This window comes from Gobius niger (genome assembly GCF_951799975.1).
Source record: "Gobius niger genome assembly, chromosome: 1".
In the NCBI taxonomy this organism is placed as follows: Eukaryota; Metazoa; Chordata; class Actinopteri; order Gobiiformes; family Gobiidae; genus Gobius; species Gobius niger.
Window position 1 is genome coordinate 9,292,978 of NC_136852.1, and position 20,374 is coordinate 9,313,351.

Here is a 20,374-nt window from a genome sequence, read left to right on the forward strand (position 1 = left end):
GTCGGCCAACTGTCGAGCTCTTACACTGTAGCTCATGGAACTGTATAATAATATACAAAGGTTGAAACACTACAGTCACTTAGAATATGCCGTCTATAATGAGCTGAGCGTCTTTGTGATGAAGTCTTCAAGTCTTTGCAGTGAGTTTACAGCTCACTTGAAGCCAGATGACTGATGTGCATCACAGTGGGGCCATGTGAGGCCAACCAAACAGAGTCTGTTGTAAACACACAGCACTTGCTTCCAATCAGACAGGCCTGTGAACGCACCGCCATTGCTGCAGTAAATCCCTGTAATGACGAGGCACCACTCTGAGGTGATCGCTCCGCTGCCTGTGATTAGCTCCGAGCTGTGGAGCGGAAACAACAGCCTCCACGGGCCGGTTAACTATTTGTACTCTTCTGGAGAGTGTTTACTCTGGAGTCCAGAGCATGAAAGCCTGGAAAACATGGACGTGATGAAAAGACACTTCAAGGATCTCAGTTTTCACGCAGCATTGATATTTCATCTTTCAACATTCCTGCATGATCCAGTGAAAGAAATTCAGCTTAAAGGTGCATTATGCAACTTTTTATGCAGAAAAAAAGTTCATATTTGTGCGTATTTGACCTAGTGACCCATTTCCTTAACTATAAAAGATGGTAAATTAAACTGTTGTGTCCAAACTCATTCCTTTCACAAATTGTAGGGTCACTTTTCAGGGCCACATCACAGACATATGAACAAACTAACCTGAGAGTTCATGAAACTGATACAAATGCTTTATAATGAGATGCACAGTGTTTATTGACAAATATCTGAGTTTACAGTGCACTTAAAGAAGAAAAATCAAGTATAAAAGGCCTATAACCTCTTAACCCCTGCCCGAGCGCATTTTCTCCAGGTTTGCTTTACCCAAATCTAAACGCTTCGTGAAAAATGCGACAAAAACGTGATGAAAAAGTGACAAAAAAGTGATAAAAAAGTGGTGGAAAAGTGATAAGAATGTGACAAAAAATTGACAAAAATAGGACAAAAAAGTGATGAAAAAGTGACAAAAATTTACAAAAAAGTGACAAAAATTTGACAAAAAAGTAACAAAAAAGTGACAAAAATATGATTAAAAAATTATGAAGAAGAGACAAAAATTGAACAAAAAAATTGACAAAAAAGTGACAAAAATGTGGGACAAACAATAAGCCAAAAAAAGAGCAACAGAAAAGTGACAAAAAGGTGATAAAAATGTGGCAAAAATGTGACTGAAAAACTGATTGCAACTTCTTTGTCACATTTCCACCACGTTTGTCACATTTTTCAAGCATTTGGTCATGTTTTTGTCTTTTTAATCATGAATGAGTAGTTTTTTTCGCTTGTTTATTGTGTTTATTGTGTGGGTTAAGAGGTTTGAGGAGGAGCACTGAAAAGGGGGACTAGTGATCTGCAATACCATCTTTTTCACTTTTGATTCGAGTCAAATCCATTTCCTGGCTGATACTTACAATACCAACACCCATTCTATTCTTTTTAATCCCTGAATCTCTTATTTAGCTGTACATTATTAAATAGAAATGTTTATTAAAATGGTAGCTTTTTGTTCTTCATTGCTTTCGGTTCACACCACCTCATAACAGAGACAGGCTTTTGAGCTCATGAAATAGAAGAAAGACATTGTTACCCTCATGAGACCCTGATTCAAAAGCGTATACTCTCATTTTTGCTTTTCCATTAACCTGTGCTCACCCATTAGCCAACACGCTCTAAAGCTCCACTGCATCTTTCCATCCACAAACAACTTCCAGCTCCTCCTCTGCTGGAAAACACCTGCTGGGCTTCGATTATCTGCCATTAAGTGGAGCCTGAAAACAACATGTGACTGCAGAGGACAGAGGTTTGTAAAAGCGCTCATTACGTAACACTTTCCTCTGCGGGCTGTTCGGTTTTCAGGTACCACACGGCACCGCGCTCGGGTCTTATGTAACTGATACGAGCCTGCGCGTCCCATCGCTCATACATGTATTTACAAGGCCTGTCGTTTGGAAGGTGAAGGGACACACGAGAGGCTATAAATCACGAGAGGAGAAACTGCGCTGTCTGAAAATACCGCAACACCGTCACTGTGTGTTATCCGGTTAAAGCTGGAGTGTTTCTTGTGTCTAAAGGGCTTTGGCAGAACATCGTGCAACCGAACCACCGCTGAGAAATGTGTAAAAGCCAGAAGAGAAATAGAGATGGATGAGAAAAAAAAAGAGATGTCTTTGAAATGTGCACACACCTTTCCCAACACTGCTGAATTATTGGCAGTGTCATCGGCCTGTTATCCCCAAATATTTATTTCACTCTCTATTTTATTTCACTCAGTAGCCTAGTGCTCCATAATAAAAATACATTTCATCTGTCAACACACAAACACACACGGCTCTCAAAGTTCAGCCCATCCATCACAGATAGTATAAATCATAGCACAACATCATCAAAGTACAAATTTCATCCTCTCAAGAGACACTTCTGATCATGTCAAACAGGAAATCAAACATTTCAGACATTTTGAAATTGTCTGAAAATCAACAACTGATATTATAAAATCGTATAAAGAGACCAAAATCTGTAGATCTCTCTTTTTTGTTAATGATCTTACAAGATATAAATCCAAGAAGCCTGAAAACCTTTGCGTTTGTTCATCTTTTTTCTTCTGCTTAAGTCGGAGCCAGGTCGGGGGATGCTTTGGCATGGCAGCGTACTATATCGTAAGGTGTAATAATACCTTCGGAGCACTTTGACGTCTGCGCAGTAAAGTCGAAGCACTCCTAATATTACTACGCCTTACAATGTAGTTCCCTCTCCTGGAACCCCCACCATAACGTGTTCTAGGGGTTTGAGCGCCCGAATGATCCTGGGAGCTCTGTTGTTCGTGCCCCTGGTAGGGTCTCCCAGGGCAAACAGGTCCGAGGTGACGGGTCAGACAAAGAGCGGTTCAGAAGCTCCTTATGAGAGACCAACAGGCCCGGTTAGAATCGTTTATTTGGGTTGTAGCTTGTCACCCTTGGGTAATGGTGGGTCCCAAAGCCATGACACTGGAGAATTTGCAGAAAAAAGTTCTTTGCTTTAGGATAAAATGGTGAGGTTCAGCCCTAGGTGTTTTGGCAATGATTAAAGTCAGCCCTCCACAACGCACACTTGCCTATCCCTATTATAATGAAAGGAATGTTATAGTGGATAAATGGTGAAAAGATAAATAAAAAAGGGGGAACACTTTCCAACAATTTGCTGGTGGGTGTCTCTTGCCTAGAGCCGAACATATGCAAGCAAAGTAAAAAGCTCTCCTTCTCCCGTGCACCATCCGTGGATTGTTATTGATGGGACTTCCACGTCAACAACAACAACAACACGTGACCGGGCTCGTCTCTCCCTGCTCTTTACCCCGTTTCTCCCTGTGTCGCCCTATCAAATAGAAAGCTATGGGTCAGTGATAAAACCTGTCGTAACAGCAGAAAACAGTGTTGGAGCCAAATGTAACTTGGTCAGCACTGGACACGACCTCATCAGGACAAGTGCTCAAGGAGAGTCACTGGTCCAAAGTAAACTGATCACGAGGCGGCCTCTAAACTGATTACTCTGCCCCTTCGTAATGACACCGGCCGACTGACTGCCTTTAAAGAAGAGCTGGATCTGGGCAGCTTTATTTCCCCCTGTTTGAGTAAAAACATCCTGTGCACATGATGGACCCGGAGATGCACGACTCATTCACACCTCAAAGCATCTGTACAGGTTAAACGTGTGTACACTTACATTTTAGACTTATTACAACCACTCTCGCTTTTAATTCTGAGCAACTGTTTGTCTTTTTACATTGTTTAAGTCATTTAGAGAACCCTTTAAAGCAGTACTAACTCTTGTCCCTAGAGGCCATAAGCACAACTGCAGGTGTCGTAGCAAGTTGCGATTTTTTTACTTATTAATCGTCTTAGAGAGTAAATACTACGCTGACAGAAAAGGCGAAGGGAGAGAGGGATATTGTACATCCAACTGCACAATGGAAATATTTTTTTTTCACTCAAACTTGGCTGTAAATACTGTTTAAAGTGACGCTGGCCCACAGTTAGCTTTGCCCGTTAGCATGCTAGCTTCTTCTTCGTGATTCTATTAGTGTGTATTGGTGACTCCGGTCCGGTGGCAGTCAAGTTGCAAACATGGTTTTCTGGCCAGAGACACCAGGGGGAGATGAAAGACCCTCCAATCATCCCATAAACACTTGTACTACCCCCACAGGGACTACGAAAAGGATTTATTAAGGAGCTTTAAGATTCTTTTATATTCCCATGCCTTGATCTGATCTGCCCTGTTTTAAAGATGAGTTAAATACATTTGTATATATCCAACAATGGTGGAAATGGTAATTTTCCACCAGCCAAGTACAGAAGAGCATCATTGAAAGAGAAAAGAAAACTAGGGGGGGAAAAAAGGTGGAAATGTTTTTATAGTTCTTCACCTGACTTGAACTGATCTTATTTAATGCTCATATTATCACCGTATCAACGTATTTAGTCCCCACACAAATTCTACTAATGATGGACAGGTATTGCTTTAAGCCTTTTTTTTTACAGCTTCACTCCCTTCTGTGTCCGTTTGCTTTAAAATGTGGAATTCCAAGGCTATGGTGTCCAAAAGTACAATAAATGTCTCATTAAAGGTGCATTATGCAACTTTTTATGCAAGAAAATATGTTGATATTTGTGCGTATTTGACCTTGTAGAGAGTCAGCAGCTGTATGATTGGTCAGAATGGGGCCTTTACTTTACATCACAGTGGTGTCCAGGCTGCTCCAGGTTCACTTGTTTTGTAGGTTTTCTGGTCAGCAGTGAAAACCTCCCAAACAATTGATCCTGGAGCGTTGTAGAGACCAGTGAGAATGCACCAGTAGTAAGTAAAGGTGCTGTTGGATCACTACAAGGTCCAATACACAAAAATGTCAACTTTTTTTGTTCACATAAAAGTTGCATAATGCATCTTTAAAGCATATTCTATGGCCTGACAAGAGCAATAATCATGAGTACAGGTACACAGGTACAGTACAATATCTGGAAAGGCTTGACATGATTTGGGAAGACAACAGACCTTGAGCTGATAACCTGTTCCTGGTCAAAGCCAAGTCTTAAGGCGCAGCAACAGAACAGAGAGCTATGAGTTACTGTACCCCATGTTTTTAGTCGTTTAGGGATTCTTGTTTTTGGACAATGTACAGAGCCCGTCAATTGTTTGGAAACACTTTTCATGTTTCAGCTTTTCTTTATTTTCAACACTATTTACATTGTGTGATTATAATTGAAGGCCTTAAACTACGAATGAACGCTGGGGATTATATAGGAAACAAAAAAGGGTGAAATAACTCAAAATGTTTGGCCTATATTTTTCAATTGCCGCCCTTTATTACACGGCTCTTCACAATGCAAGTAGAACGCTCCATTGACTTCAGTGGGATTTTCCAATGTTCTACCGGTCATTATTTTCTGCTATAGACGACCTCTGAAAAAAATAATGACCGCTGCCAATATGAGCGATCGCTGTTATCGTTTACTTCCGCAATTTTCACTGGATTTTTTTGTGAATGGTAGGAAACAGCTGATGCATCAAAGCCTCTAACACGGTTTTATAAAATGATAGATCTGTTACAGCGCAAGAGAAGCAATGCCCTGATTATGAACATTGTTTTTTTGCCAATCATAGGATTCTTATCATTTGTTTAAAACATAAAATGTCTACCACGGACCCAGATGTGACGACATCGCGATCGCTCGTATGGCAACAGAGTTTGTGCTTGTAATACAGGTCTTTCATATCATTCCGCGTGAGTAGTAGAGGACACTGTCTCTGTCCAAGTCACTGCGTCCCTGTGAGAGAAGTTGTGGGAATCGCTCGTGAAGTTAACTGGAGTCCAACTTTCAACTTACCCAGACATTCACCACCATTCCTCCAACTGCACCTTCAGCTAAGTATAAAGGCTAGCAATAAGTAGCTAGCCTTGCTACTACTAGCCTAGCCACACTGCCTGGAATCACAACAAACGTTGCCAAGCAAAGCGCAAACTTTTGGGAACTATTTGCCGCGGAAATCATTAAATAAACCTTTCGGCCTTCATAAAAGTGAATGAAGTTTACTTTGTGTGTGTTCAGTTGGCAAATGGCTGTATAATAAGGCCGTACAATAATATTCTTCTTGAAATGGTTTTCAAAAGTTGAAGAAGTTCTGTCAATTTTTTTTCCGTTTCAATCACAATTCAAATAAATGCCTTAAGTGAGAATCTACAATGTTAATAGTCTTGAATTAAAAGACAATAAATAAAACTTTGTATGGGTACTACTGTATAAAACCCGCACACTCACGGTAATGCTGACTCGTGGATTTTTAGCATTAGACAAACCAGCAGATGGATTTCTGAGATTGAAAAGTCAATCCATCTTGCAGCACACAGCAATAAAAAATGATCTTTAAGCAAATATTATGCTGTCAAAGACCACCCGTCTGCTCTACAATGACTCCGAAGGGAGACGTGTGCGCCCTATTAGCGCCGAACTAACAACAAAGCGGCCGTAAAGTGAGTGTGAAGCGCGGAGCGGAGTGCTGCACGTACCCGTGGCCTTCTCTGGGTTGTTGCACATGAAGCAGAGCCATCCCGCCTGCTCCTCGCTGAAGCCGAAGAGGTCGAAGAAGCGCACTTCCTCCAGCTGCGTCTGGAGACTGTCCAAGTCCTGCACAAAGAGGAACGGCAACAGACAGGCCTTAAAACACATGTGGAAGACATTTATCCACTCGTGCCCTGTAAACGTGGACTGTAAATGGTGAGATTTCAACATTGCATCAATCCGTCCAATTAGGGGTCAAGAAACACCTAAATAAATAAAGTGAAGTGGCCAAAACATCAACAGTTTGTATTTTTAAAGAATTATCATCTATTATATTGCACAGATTGTTCTCCCAACCGTAACATAATCACGGCTCATTATTTGTAATCAGTGGTTCATTAATACTGAATGTGAGGCCATGTTAAAGGATATATGGTTTGTGCATGATTCATCGCCCTGTTTCGAGTTTTATAATTAAAAAAGAAAAAAAAAAGTCCATTATTAATCGCAAACACTGTCAAGAGGAGAAATATATTACAGAAAGAAGAGCCCATATAGAGTCCATGTCTACATTCTGCATTAGCATAATCGTGGCTTTTTGACCTACTTTTGGGCACCTCTGCATTTATGTTTCACACTGTACAATCTAGACTAACTTGTTTTCATGGAAAAGACACTGTGAGTGAGAGGCTGCTGTTTCTGCCAAGGAAATGGCTGCAAACCTGACGATTACAAAGTCCCAAGAGGATTATTGAGATTGACCAAAGTAGAGATTGTGATTTTAATAACATCATTCCAGCCCAATTATACAAAGAAAAGCTCGATAGGTTGAAGTGATTTGCAGATAAGCATCAAGCCTATTGTAATTGTATTATCAAACAAACAATTAGCAACATGAATGACTTAATCAGTCCCTGGAACGTCCTCCACTGGGAGCAGAAGAAATGAAATGTAAACACAAAATGCAAGCCACTGTTTTAGGCTGACAACAAATCCATGGCGTCATGATAAATGCAGTTTAACCTCTTAACCCCCAGTTTAACCAAGTGCATTTTCTCCAGTTCGGCTTTACCCAAATTCAAAAGCTTCTTGACATCCAGTGTAACGCCTCATTTGAAAGCTAAGACCTAGAAAACTGACCTAAATGGATCATTTTCCCTGGTGGGTTGTCACTTTTTTTGTTGTGTGTTTTTGTCACTTTTTGACGTGGTTAGATTAAGTTTGTGTCATTTTTTTGTCGTGTTTTTGTCACTTTTTTGTCACATTTTTGTTGTGTTTTTGTTCTATTTTTGTCACATTTTTGTTGTATTTTTGTCATATTTTTGTCATATTTTTGACACATTTTTGTCGTGTTTTTGTCATATTTTTGTCATATTTTTGTCACATTTTTGTCGTGTTTTTGTCATGTTTTGTCATATTTTTGTCACTTTTTTGTCAAATTTTTGTCGTGTTTTTGTCATATTTTTGTCACATTTTTGTCGTGTTTTTATCATATTTTTGTCACATTTTTGTCGTGTTTTCGTCAAATTTTTGTCACTTCTTTGTCAATTTTTTGTCATATTTTTGTTGTGTTTTTGAAACATTTTTGTCACTTTTTTGTCACATTTTTGTCGTGTTTTTGTCGTGTTTTTGTCATATTTTTGTCACATTCTTGTCGTGTTTTTGTCATATTTTTGTCACATTTTTGTGTCTTTTAGATTTGGGTAAAGCCAAACTGGAGAAAACGTGCTTGGTTCTGTCGGGGGTTAAGAGGTTAAATGCAGAACTACACTATAAAAAACAACAAAAACGGCTCAGTACAAACGTTTTTCTATTTACAGAGAAAACAGCCCACAATGAAGTGCTAAAAGTCAATTTTTATTGGGATTTTCATAGATCTTGCATTCCCGCCCTTCAAGTCTCTATACACTTAAATAAAAGTCCAAAACATGTTCATAGTGTACGAACAGTAAAAACGATCATGAGTTTCATGCATAAATCTGTTTCTGTTGAGGAAGACACTGCCAAAGTAAAAGGATCCGTCAAACCTGCATGAATGAAGCAAAAGCACGACTGCAGACGTGTTTGATGAAGGAACGATGTCAAAACTTGATCAAAAGATTAATGTATGGATTTTGTATGGCTTGTCCCCATTAAAGAAGATAAATCAGAAAATGGAGGCAAGTGAAACCTCATGGGCCACATAAACGGTCCATCGGTCGGGCACATACTTGGGGCGGGTCAGGGATTAGTGAGGTTTTGTTTTATGAGACACTCAGAAGCTCGACATCTCTGCTCCACACTGTACATCACATCGACTCTGTGAGAGCCCCGACACCAAGGAATGGAAACCCAGGGCTCCAGTGCAGAATCCCAGCAGACCCCCTGCACATGGTAAGAGTTACGGTCGTCCAAACACACTCGCAGTGACACTTAAGCCCTCCTGATAATACATATATTTATCTTTGGCAGCTTTGGGAAAGAATCTGTTTAGGCAAGTGATGGATTACATTCAGACGTCCTTTTGGCATAATGTAAATGTTTGAGGGGGGAAAAGACAAGAATAGACCACTAAAACTACTAACAAGCATCTATGGAAAAAAATGTAACTCAGATTAAATAGAAAGTATCTGATATAAAGACTTGGAAAAAAGCTACATATAAAAACATTGTCCAACTGGCAGAAACTGGGCACCTTGCCGTGGGGGGAAAGGGTTTTACAATTTAGAGAAAACTGTATTACCGGTGTTTCTTTAAAGACAGTTGCACAATGCTTTTTTACCATTGAAAACTGTGGTGTCTTTCAAGCCAAGATGCAGGAGTTTGTTTCTTCATTTTGGTTTAGAATATGTTTTACGTCAAACTTTTCAAACCAAGTCCCACATCACACAATATTTGACTTTCTGAGAACCACAAAGCCAAGTCCAAGATCAAATCAGGACAAAGCCAGTTCTAAAAAGGCTTTAAAATAGACAATAAATTAGAATAAATGATGTCTAAATGGGTGCAAACCGTGTCACCAAGTCAGATCTAAAACTTTTTAAGCCATTTTCAATACCACAGATGCAAAAGATCTATGTCGTATGCATGATTTGCAACCAATTTGGTAAAATTGTAGCAGTTAGCGCTCATGCTTCACAGAAGGTCCCGGGTTTTGATCTCCGGCCAGATGGGCCCTTTGTGGAGTTTGTAAATTCTCTCCATGTCTGCGTAGATTTTCTCTGCCACTAAAAACATGTACAATAGAAGGCCAGAATGAATGTAGTTTGTGAGTGAGTGGTTGGGGGTGGTAGGAGGTAGGGCTGAAAGATATATCGTATCGATATCGAGATATGAACATTCAAAATATAAAAATCAGAAAAAGCAAGATATGAACTATACAGATTTTCATCAATAAAACTTCACTCTTTTGTATTATGATTTTATTTTTCTGAAAAATGCTTAGTTTTCACCTAACCCATAGTTATATCGTATCGTATTGATATTGAGATATCGGGCATGAATATCGAAATATGAAATTTTGTCCATATCGTTCCGACCAAGTCGGAGGGGCCGATGGCGCAGACTGGTGGTCTCGCCTCCGTCAGTCTTTCCCAAGGGGCGGCTGTGGCTACAACAGTAGCTTACCACCACCGAGTGGAGTGAATGAATAATAACTACAGTCTAGCGCTCTGAGAAACTTGGCAACACAGGCTTGTAAAGCGCAATACAAGTGTAAGCCATTATTGTTAAAACTATTAAAGGTTTGGATGAATAAAAGTAAATTGGACATAATGAGCAGTGCCTGAACCAAAATGTAATTTATGCAGAACTGAAAGAAAATGTACAAAAAATTACAGCAAAACCTACAGATTTAAAATGTTGTATTTAAATGTGGAGTGAATTATTTGCCATTATTTGCAAAGAAACAGTTCATTTAATTACTTTCAGCGCCCTGTGGAAACCTTGTGTCCAAACCAGGAAATGCAAAACTAAAGCATAAATGAAATGATATCAAATTAAATTGAATAAAGTCTGAAATTGCGGATGACCCTGAAGATGCCCTGTTAAGCCACATCAACTAAAAATGCAATAAAATGTTAATCTAATTGTGAAATAAAACCACAATTTGTAAAAAAAAAAAAAAAAAAAATCCTTTTACATTTTGGACTAAATTTGGTAATTCAGCAGTTTTTAATGCATTAATAAACTCTTCATTCATCTTCTATAAAACAATTACACATCTTTACTACCATTGTTTACCATTTAGCACTCAAGCAAGTTAGTAGCGATGTGTATTTGATTACAGATGGCGCCGTTGCCATGACGGCGGACGCTGCAGGTGTGACTCAGGTTAAGATTTCACACACACAGTCTTTAAAGAGCGTTAAATTGAGCTTCCCTTCTGTGCTGCTGATGCTGACTGTCCCACATTGCACACGGTTTACATACCTCTGCGGGTCCGGCCCACATAGCTGGAATACTGCAGCTTACCCTCGCTCTGATCTGCACAGCCGCTCAAGCCCCTGGGCAATTTACCGAGATCCGGCTAAGACCTAAATAATAACTCATTCTGGAGTAAAGTTAAAACAGCCAGAGGGTCTCGATTGTGAAAAATGAAGACAGAAGCGCTGGTGACTGTGCTATTAGCGTTTGGCCTGTTGACCTGCAGCTTCGAGCCCATGAACTTAATGAGCAAAGATGCGGCTTATGGAAGGCTTAGATGAGAGAACTTTGCGGCACAGACACAAATATACAGAGCAGGGCCGGCACGTACGAGTGAAACAGTAGGAGTGATTTAAGATAGCTCTATGCGTCAGCTCTTTCTGCCTTGGCAAAGCTGAAATAATGGAGGTGAAAGGTCAGCGCCGGAGGATACAGAGAAACAAGGACCATGTGTGAGGCTGACGTGCATCTTCACATGAACGTCAGTATCCAGGGGTGTTTCTGCAGACTCCTTAGTGAAGTGTAACAAGAGCTATTGTCTGAAATAACCGGAGTTTGGGACAGTAATTAATACATTTTTATAGGTTTCCTTTACATATAATATCTTGCGCTCTTTTGTGGATTTTTGTGCGTGCTTTTCATTCATTCATGTTACCTCCATGGCTACCTGCTGACCACCATCACACATCACAGTCATACAGGCAAAGTCAAGGTTCAAGGCTCAAGATTACCTGCCCCTGTAGATCAGTGGTTCTCAACTGATGGGTCGAGACCCAAAAGTGATTCGCGGAACTGTTTTTGTGGGTCACCAGCCATTCCTTTCAATATTTATCTTCTGATAAAGTATGATAATACCGTCTGAGTATGTTAAAATGAAACCTAGGAGTAAATACGGAAGACGGGTCCCCGAGCGGGTCCCAGGTCGCTCCAGAGGCCCTGAGGATGGGTCAAATGCAGAGACTGAATTTCCCTACGTGGATTAATAAAGCAACTTAAAGAGGGGGTATTATGCTTTTTTCAGCCACATAGCACCAGTCTATAGCACACTACAATGATGACGAAACCTTCTGTTGGTCTGTCAATGCAGTAAATTAGAATAACTGCCTTGTATAAAATTGCTCTTTCAAAATGGCGGTAGCAAATGACTTGAAATAGGCCTCTGTCTCTTTAAGAACCTCTGACCCTTTCCGACACGCCCCCTCCACACGCTGTCTGTGGCATCACAACACTTTCTCCACAGTATTGAAACTACGATCGGTGCATTTTATTTTTTATTGTTGGAAAGGACCTACTGTTTATCACTTTGGGAACAATGGCCACACAGGATGTGATTTGAAGACGAACCTTCCACACAGGACGCTTGGAAGGGGCTCTTGCCTGAAAAATAACTGCTGTTTGGAGGCTCTCTCTTTGTAACTGCCATGCCCTGTGGATCTCTAACTATACCCCCATGGACGACACCAGGATCTGCAGGAGCCCATACGATTCAAAAGACGGACATTATCTGTGCAGGTGGACAATGGTTTTTCGAGGTTACCCGTTAGCTTGTTATAATCGACTACAGCTCATTGTTGATGAAAAGTCTGTAATAAACCACAAATGTGTAAAGCCAGGCTCATTGTGTGATCATCGTAAAGGCTGCTTCGAGTAGTTGCCTGCTTTATTGACGTTATTTGTGCATAATATGCTGCCTGTTTTCAATAAATGTTGTGAAGGTGAAGGTTGTTAGCTTGTCGCGGCTAATAGTGCCTTAGCTCCGGGAGAAACCACTCGGCTACGACTCGCTGTAGATGAAATGTGAGCAATAAACTACAAAATCAACAAGCCCGGCTCCGTGTGTGGTCATCATAAAGGCTGCTTCAAGCAGTTGCCTGTTTTAGTGGCGTTTTTAGTGCAAAATATGCTGCTTGTATTCAGTGAATTTTCCCGTTAGCTTGTCGCGGCTAGCTTGTTAGCTCCGGCAGAAAGCCACTCGGCTACGACTCACTGTAGATGAAATGTGAGCAATAAACTACGAAATCAACAAGCCAGGCTCCGTGTGTGATCATTGTTAAACGGTTCTTTATGTGTGTGGTGGTTTTATTGACCTTATTTGTGCATATTTCTCGTTTCCACGTGATGACTCGAGGTTTAGCTTAGCATTAGCTTTCTCCGGAGGCTCTGGGCATCATCAAGGCCCAGCGCAGAACCAGCCGCTGAAATAAGTGTTCTTGTCACCGGTTTGAATCCTGGGTGTTTCGGTAACAGAAACACTGATGTGTGTCTTTGTAAAAGTTTCAGAACTGCTGTAACTCCGGTTCACAACACATGAAGCTAAACCTCCATGATGACTCTGTTTACATCTTAGGGCTAGACACAGTGGGGAGGGGGTTCTGCTGAGGAGCAGTGGTTGGTTACTCGGCTGGTGACGAAAGGTCGGAGGCGTATCCTGGAGGTCGAGGGCGTTCCCTGAAGGAATCAGGCGTTTTATCCCTAAAATGGCCGCCATCAGAGTTTTTACAGACTACTCGAAAATACGTGAATGTGCTAAGGCAACACTTCAGGTATGTTTTTAATGAGGGAATGACATCATAACATGATGTAAAGCTTGAAAAAGTCGATTTTGCATAATACCCCCCCCCTTTAAAGGAACAGGCCACCGTTTTTCCATACTGAGATATGTTCTTACCTGAGCTTAGACGACTTGACATGTACCTGTCTGGTCTTTGTGCCCGTGGAAGAGCATGGTCGCTTATAACTTCACCCCTGTTTGGAGCCATAGGAATATGCTGGGAGAGGCCAAATGCTAACAACATCTTTGGTCGTTTTGCGTGACTGAGCGCAGGCACAAAGACCAGACAGGTACGCATCTCCGGCATCCATGGCTCATTCGCTTCCCAGCTGTGTTGCAACCCACCTCCACCCCATCTCCGCCTCTTCTTTCCACAGCTTCTCCCTGCTGCATCCTTCACCGGTCTCCCATACCACCACCAGTGTCCAGGCTCCAGGGGAAGACATCCCTAATGCTAAACTACCCATATATTCTAACTGCCTTAAAAATAAAACTATAAATAAAACTGCCTTGCTTTGCTTCTTCCTCAGAAATCCACCTGAAATCGAATTGATACGGATCGGAGCCAGACTCTGATTCTGGATTATAGTGTGTCAAACAACGTAATCAGTAACTACATGATCTAAAAGCAAAAAGTCGTGACAAAAGAGCATCCGGTCGAAGAGGACAAAACAATTCCACGGTGGAATAATGTGCGAAAGGAAAGTGGCTTTAATAAAAATGAAGAACAATGCTTGGATTATTTGCGTATCCTCACGTAACCTCACTTTACCCCTTTGACGAGCCCCCTGCGTTTCCACTCCGTCCCCGACAGTGTTTTTGGATCATAATCCGATCAAGATGAAAACGGCCAAGAGAGCACCGCTCACTCCAGGCGATGGCAACAGACAAACTTACATTTACTCACACTGTTTACAAATGTTGTTACTTAAATAAATTTGTTGTTGCAGTTTTCCAGTAAAAAAGTATATTTGTGGAGGTCATTTGTAGATGTTGAGTGGATTTTTTAAGTTTCTATCTATTTTGCTGGTGTTGCCTTTAATTTTGGATCCAGACCTCCAGGGGCTGAGAATTTGATTTCCATTTATCATTCTTATGTTATTTTGTTCTCAACACATTGCCCTACACTATGAATAAAGATTTTCATCCGAAAAATCGAATTGATTGACATCTAGGATGTGTTTTTTGAGTGTGCCTTAAGTTTTTGTGAGCAGTGTATATACAGCATTGGGTTGTCTCGTTCCAATTGTTTTCTCAATCAATGAACAAGAAGAAGAAAGTTTCACTATTTTATTATTATTTCTGATTGTCAACAGGTTTTGGTACAAATACTACTGTTGTTTAGACTAAACAGAGTGAATCTGGGAGCTCTCCACCTTTAATCTGACAATATTTTCAGCATTTCTTTGGTCTATTTCAATGAGGTGTAGATGTTTTTGTGTGAGTTCACATTTCTCAAAATCATCTGGAGGTCTGGATTTGGGCGGTGAGCCTGCTTTTGCCAATCCCTGTCCTATTATAGCCTGGTGAGACCAGAATGATCACCCTCTATATTTTTTCATACAGTCTGGACACCCCGCCTCCGGTGGGGCATCAGAAAACTCGAGCCTGTGCAATCAGAGTCGTTTATTTGTGTCACGTGTTTTCACTCATGGGACGCGGAAGTTCCTTCAATACCAAAGTATAATGTATGTAGGGAGAGACAGAGCGTGTCTCTAATCAGCGGTAAATGACCAAAAATGCATCGACAGTAGGTGAGTTTTGTGATTCATTGTGCTGCGTGAATAACACCGCATCGGCTGATGGCAGATGCTCGCCTTTCGCTGATTGGTTGACTCCACTTCCTGTTTGCTCACGTATGAACCGCTGTGGGCTCACACTGTGTGCTCCAGTGTGACCAGACTCACTCGCAGGCCACACCGCCTTTGCTCTGCCCAATCCCGTCAGACCTTGGAAGCTAAGCAGGGAAGGGCCTGGCAGGACTTGGATGGGAGACCGTTTGGTAACACCAGGAAGCCTAGTGAACGTAGTGAGTGAGTGAGTGGTTGGTGGTCGGAGGGGCCGATGGAGCAGACTGGTTGCCTCGCTTCCGTCAGTCTAATCCAGGGCAGCTGTGGCTACAATAGTAGCTTACCACCACCGAGTATGGAGTGAATGAATAGTGCAATGTAAAGCGTCTTTGAGTGTCCAGAAAAGCGCTATATAAAACTGAGGCATTATAATTATTATTATTACAGCGGTGAGTTACTAGGCTAGTGCTATTATGCTTTATCAGACTCTTCCTGTAAAATAACCTATGACAATGTTAGCTATGGGGAAACATGCTCATCTGCACAAGGAAGAGAGTTTTAAAACACCAGGATCAGGACAAGTCTGGTGAAGGTGTTTGGACAAGTGCTTTGAGAGCGGAAGAAGGACATGAAATAAATTATGCACAACAACATGCGCAAACAAAACACCGCTCCAGGTATGTTTTTATTAAGGATATACTATTATAACAAGCCAAAACACTGAAAAAAACATTTTTTTCAGAATATAGTGCTCTTCACGAAAAGCTCTGCTCATGTGCACTTTACACAAGAGCACTTCCCGCTTATATTTAATATTGTTCTCCACTGTATTAACAAAATCTCTCACTGTTTACACAACTCAGACAGCCAACGCTAATTATTCTCAACTTTCCATAACACCTTAACAAACCTCTGACTGACTCTGCACATGTCGTCGACCATTTACTGTAAAAAGATATTATTATGATGCTAAACAAAGCGATCAGCGCCCAAGAGTTTAGCCGTGTCCTAAATCACACTGTCAGCGCCAACAGCACTTGATCTTTTGAGTCGTATTTATTACAGCTTTTGCCTTTTCCTCCTTTTTCAACATCGGTTTTTCATTTTTTAGATCAATATGGGGTTCTAGGTTCACAACACAATGCTTCTACAGAGAACAGATGAAAGACACATGCTGAGCCATCTGGGATTTTTATTTTTTGGATCTTTTGTTTGGTTGATCTTTACGAGAGCTTTGAATGATGGGAAAATGAGAGCACATTTCAACAGGTCAAACTGTCTGAAAAATCACCATCAAATCAAATCATCGAGAAAATGACCAGGTTATTCCGTCATATTCCAAGATGGCAATGGTCTTACATCTCCCCCTTGTGTCTCTGGCAGGAAAACCACAATTGCAACTTTCCCTGCACCGACCCGGAGGCGCAATACACACGAAAAGAATCACGAAGAAGAAGCTAACAGGCTAACGGGCAAAGCTAACTGCGGGCTAGCGCCACTTAAACAGTATTTACAGCCAAGTTTGAGTGAACCTAACCTTAACCCTTACCCTAAAAAGATTACAAATGCTTAGCTACTAATACTTTTTGAGCACACCCTAGTGTAAAAGTCTGATTTATGTCAGTTTAATACAAACCCTGTAATAATGTGGAAATCCTCATATCTACAAAGAAAATACCACACAAATGTATCAAAAATATGAAAAAGGGTCACGAAACACAAACTACAGATATTTTAAGTCAACATGAAGCTTTTGGCACTTTAAAATGCACTCACAGTGTTTATTTTTATTACTATTGTTACGAAATACATGAACTCACACTTTGATGTTTTGAATATTATGCTCAATTTCGAGATTTTAATCATGCTTGTTGAAGGTGACGTTTTCTGTTTTTGTTTTGTTTGTTTCTTGGCTATGTGAGGGAGGGTGAACTCTCTGCGTTTGGCAAAAGGGAAAACCTAAAGCTTATTTTGCTTAGAGCCCAAAGCCAGACAACAACTCGTGTTCCTAAGAATTTCACAATAGCCACTGTTGAAAGGATTATATGGAATCAACCAAACTGTACAGGCACATCTGATCCTTACATAATGATAGGACAGACTTTTCGGAGAAGTGTGACCATAATTGTTATTCCTATAAGCCAGAGGGATATTTTCCTTAATATCAATATGTTTGGCAACTTTGAAGTGACACATGTTCAATGTCAATGCTCCACAGCAGACTCAGAAAAGGCCTGATGTGGAAACTAAACTCAGTCTGTCGTCTGATGAGTGAATTCTCAGGCCAAACGTGAGCTGCTGTGGCCGAGCGCTCCCAATGAGCATTTCCATCTGTGCCGGCCTCAGCAGGAGGAGGTTTACTTTATCGCTGACACAAAGAGTAAATCAGAGGTCACTCCGGAGCCCGAGCCAGTGACGACGACACACCGGAGTTTACGGCCAAGTTGGAAGGAGTTACTATCACGCCACTGCAGTCGCCCTGTGTTGTCCGAGTGTAAAACTGCCAAATAGAGGCCACTGAAACCTGTCCACTTCCTTTGAAATGTGACTTCAGGAAGCTATCATACCTCCTTTAAGTATTTTATAATGCGTCAGGCGGATACTTCAATCAGGAACAGGCAACGTTAGGGCTTTGAGCATAAATCATCAGGGTCCTAAGATGATTTGGAGAAATAACTACACCCAACACTTATAAAGTAAAGTCAAAATACAAAAAGATAAGTGCTGCAGTGGGATCCAGGCAATGGTGTAAAGATCTGAAAAAACAGGTGCTCTTCAAGGAAAAGGCCTATAGACTATGAAAAATTTAAAAGTCCTTTATTCTACATGGACATGCCATGTAAAATAAAGGACTTTTAATTTTTTCTAAAACAGAGTACATCGGACGCTTTCTTGCCACGCACCTATTTATTTTTGTATGGTGCGTTGCGTGTCTTATGCAAGACATACTGAAATATTGTCAGTTCCGTCAATTCATCAAAGCCGTCCCGCTTCCAAGCAAACTTGCATAAGCCTGCCCTACAACAATACATGAAAAATATACATTTGAAGAAAGTAGAATTTCATTATGACATAAGCCCTATACACTAAATGATATCCTGCGATAAAAAGGTACAGCCTCAGAAACCGACTTAACCTTTTAACCCCCACCTTAATCGAGTGCAGTTTTCTCCAGTTCATCTTTACCCAAATCCATAAGGTGCCAGAGTAATGCTTTATTTGAAATTAGCTTTCAAGTAAGACCTACCAAACTCATCTACATGGAGAGTTTTGTTGGTCTCCATTGGAGCTTTTTCCTTGCGTTGTTACTGCATTGTCGTCACTTTTTTCATCACTTCTCTGTTGCTTTACTAGGCTTTTTTTTTTGCTTTCTTATCACTTTTTTGTAACATTTTTGTTGGGTTTTCGTCAGACGTTTTTGCCAAATATATCATTTTAATGCCCAGACACATTACTTTTATGCCACAATGAGTAAATACCTTGAGCAAAACATGCAGCTGAATGTATTTTGGATCCGTTTTTTTTATTTTAGATGAATTGATTGACATTTTTTTCAAAGTAACTTGGATTAAATGCATACTGGAAACACATTACATGCTTTAAGGCGTTAATTTTGGGACAATTAATAACCTTTATGTTTTTTTTTTACCTTGCAGAAACCCTGATCTGATGTAGGGCGGTGATATGACAAATGCAATATTTGGTTATTACCTTGAATGCTGCTACTAAAACAAGGCTAAAATTGAGCTATATCGTGACTTAAACTTAACTTTTGCTCATTTTCAGTTACAGGACCTGTGGAATACATTGTTGCTTATTGTAAATCTCTGACGTAATAACCTCAGAGTAAACAGAGTGGTATGACATGATTGCAGCTCCAGGTGGAAAGTGTAGTTCATCTTCCGGCTGCAGCGCGTTCAGGCCGAGACACACTACAGCTGTATTTTCTTTGTGGCTCTAATGATTTCCCAGAGACCACTTAGCTTGTCACATTATGGAGGGCCAGCGAGGGGGAAACCTTCCACACGTGAAGCAGCAGCATTGAGTCACAAATACTCGGCACACGTGTAAACAGACCGGGTTTTTCTACTCGACTGGGGGAACAATAAATAAAGGTTAAGATGGGACTAAATGGGAGCACTTCATAAGGGGGATTAGCTTTGCCTTCAACGAGAATCACAATATAAATAGTCTTGAAATAAAAGAAAGCGTGGTCCATGTCAATAAAGGACTTTAAAGGGACTATACGGAGTTTAAAAATGTTAAAATTATGTATTTTCCTCCCCCTACATGTTCCAACTATGTCCTAATGTGTAGAATGAGCCCAGACCTGTTCACCACAACTGCCTTTAAAATCATGAACTGTCACTCAAAAAGTTGTTACTTTGGGTCCGAATTGCCGTCATTCACGAGCTTAATATAGAAGGTGCAGTTACACGTATGACCTAAGGTGGCAGTAGTGAGTATAAAATGGCAAACTTGCATCTAGCCCTTTTAAGTCTACTTTTTGCACACAGAGTTGCCTCGGATCTCTTGCTTTCCTGCCGTCCACAGCTATGGTATGGGTTTAGCAAACTTTTTACTGTTTTAGCATTTCGGCCTGTTCCTTGAGAGCCCACATTTTTCTTAGATTACTCAAGAGCCTTTTGAAGCACTCACCCTTCAGTATTCTTCTACATAAATCAAGCGTTTCCAAACTTTTGACCAGGACATTAAATTGTCAGAGGCGTGGCTTGCTAGCAGGGGCCCCTTGAGGGCCAACAGATTTGACAGAAATGACCAAGAGAATACAGTCATAAAGGTGCAATGACAATCGGCCGTAAGGGCCCCATGAGCCCAGCCCTTCCCTCACCTGCTTCTCAGGAGAAGGATAGAGAGTAGGGTTGGGCGATGTTCACTTAATTGGCCGTTGACGATGTTTACAGTGAACCATCGTGATGGATATGATATCGTCCATTTCTCATTACAAGCATTTTTAAAAGACATTTACATAGCCTATATAGAAGCTGCATATTACTATTTATGTTAGGAAA

The 20,374-nt window shown here is 40.8% G+C and overlaps 1 protein-coding gene across 2 annotated transcripts in view; it reads right to left on the reverse strand.

The window, feature by feature from the left end:
* Window positions 1-20,374, reverse strand: part of veph1 (ventricular zone expressed PH domain-containing 1) — an 89,314-nt gene that overhangs the window by 20,245 nt on the left and 48,695 nt on the right. For both annotated transcript variants that reach the window (XM_079573963.1, XM_079573962.1), the window contains exon 13: window positions 6,605-6,722. In XM_079573963.1, coding sequence (XP_079430089.1) covers window positions 6,605-6,722 — 118 coding nt within the window. The remainder of the gene's footprint in view (window positions 1-6,604; window positions 6,723-20,374) is intronic.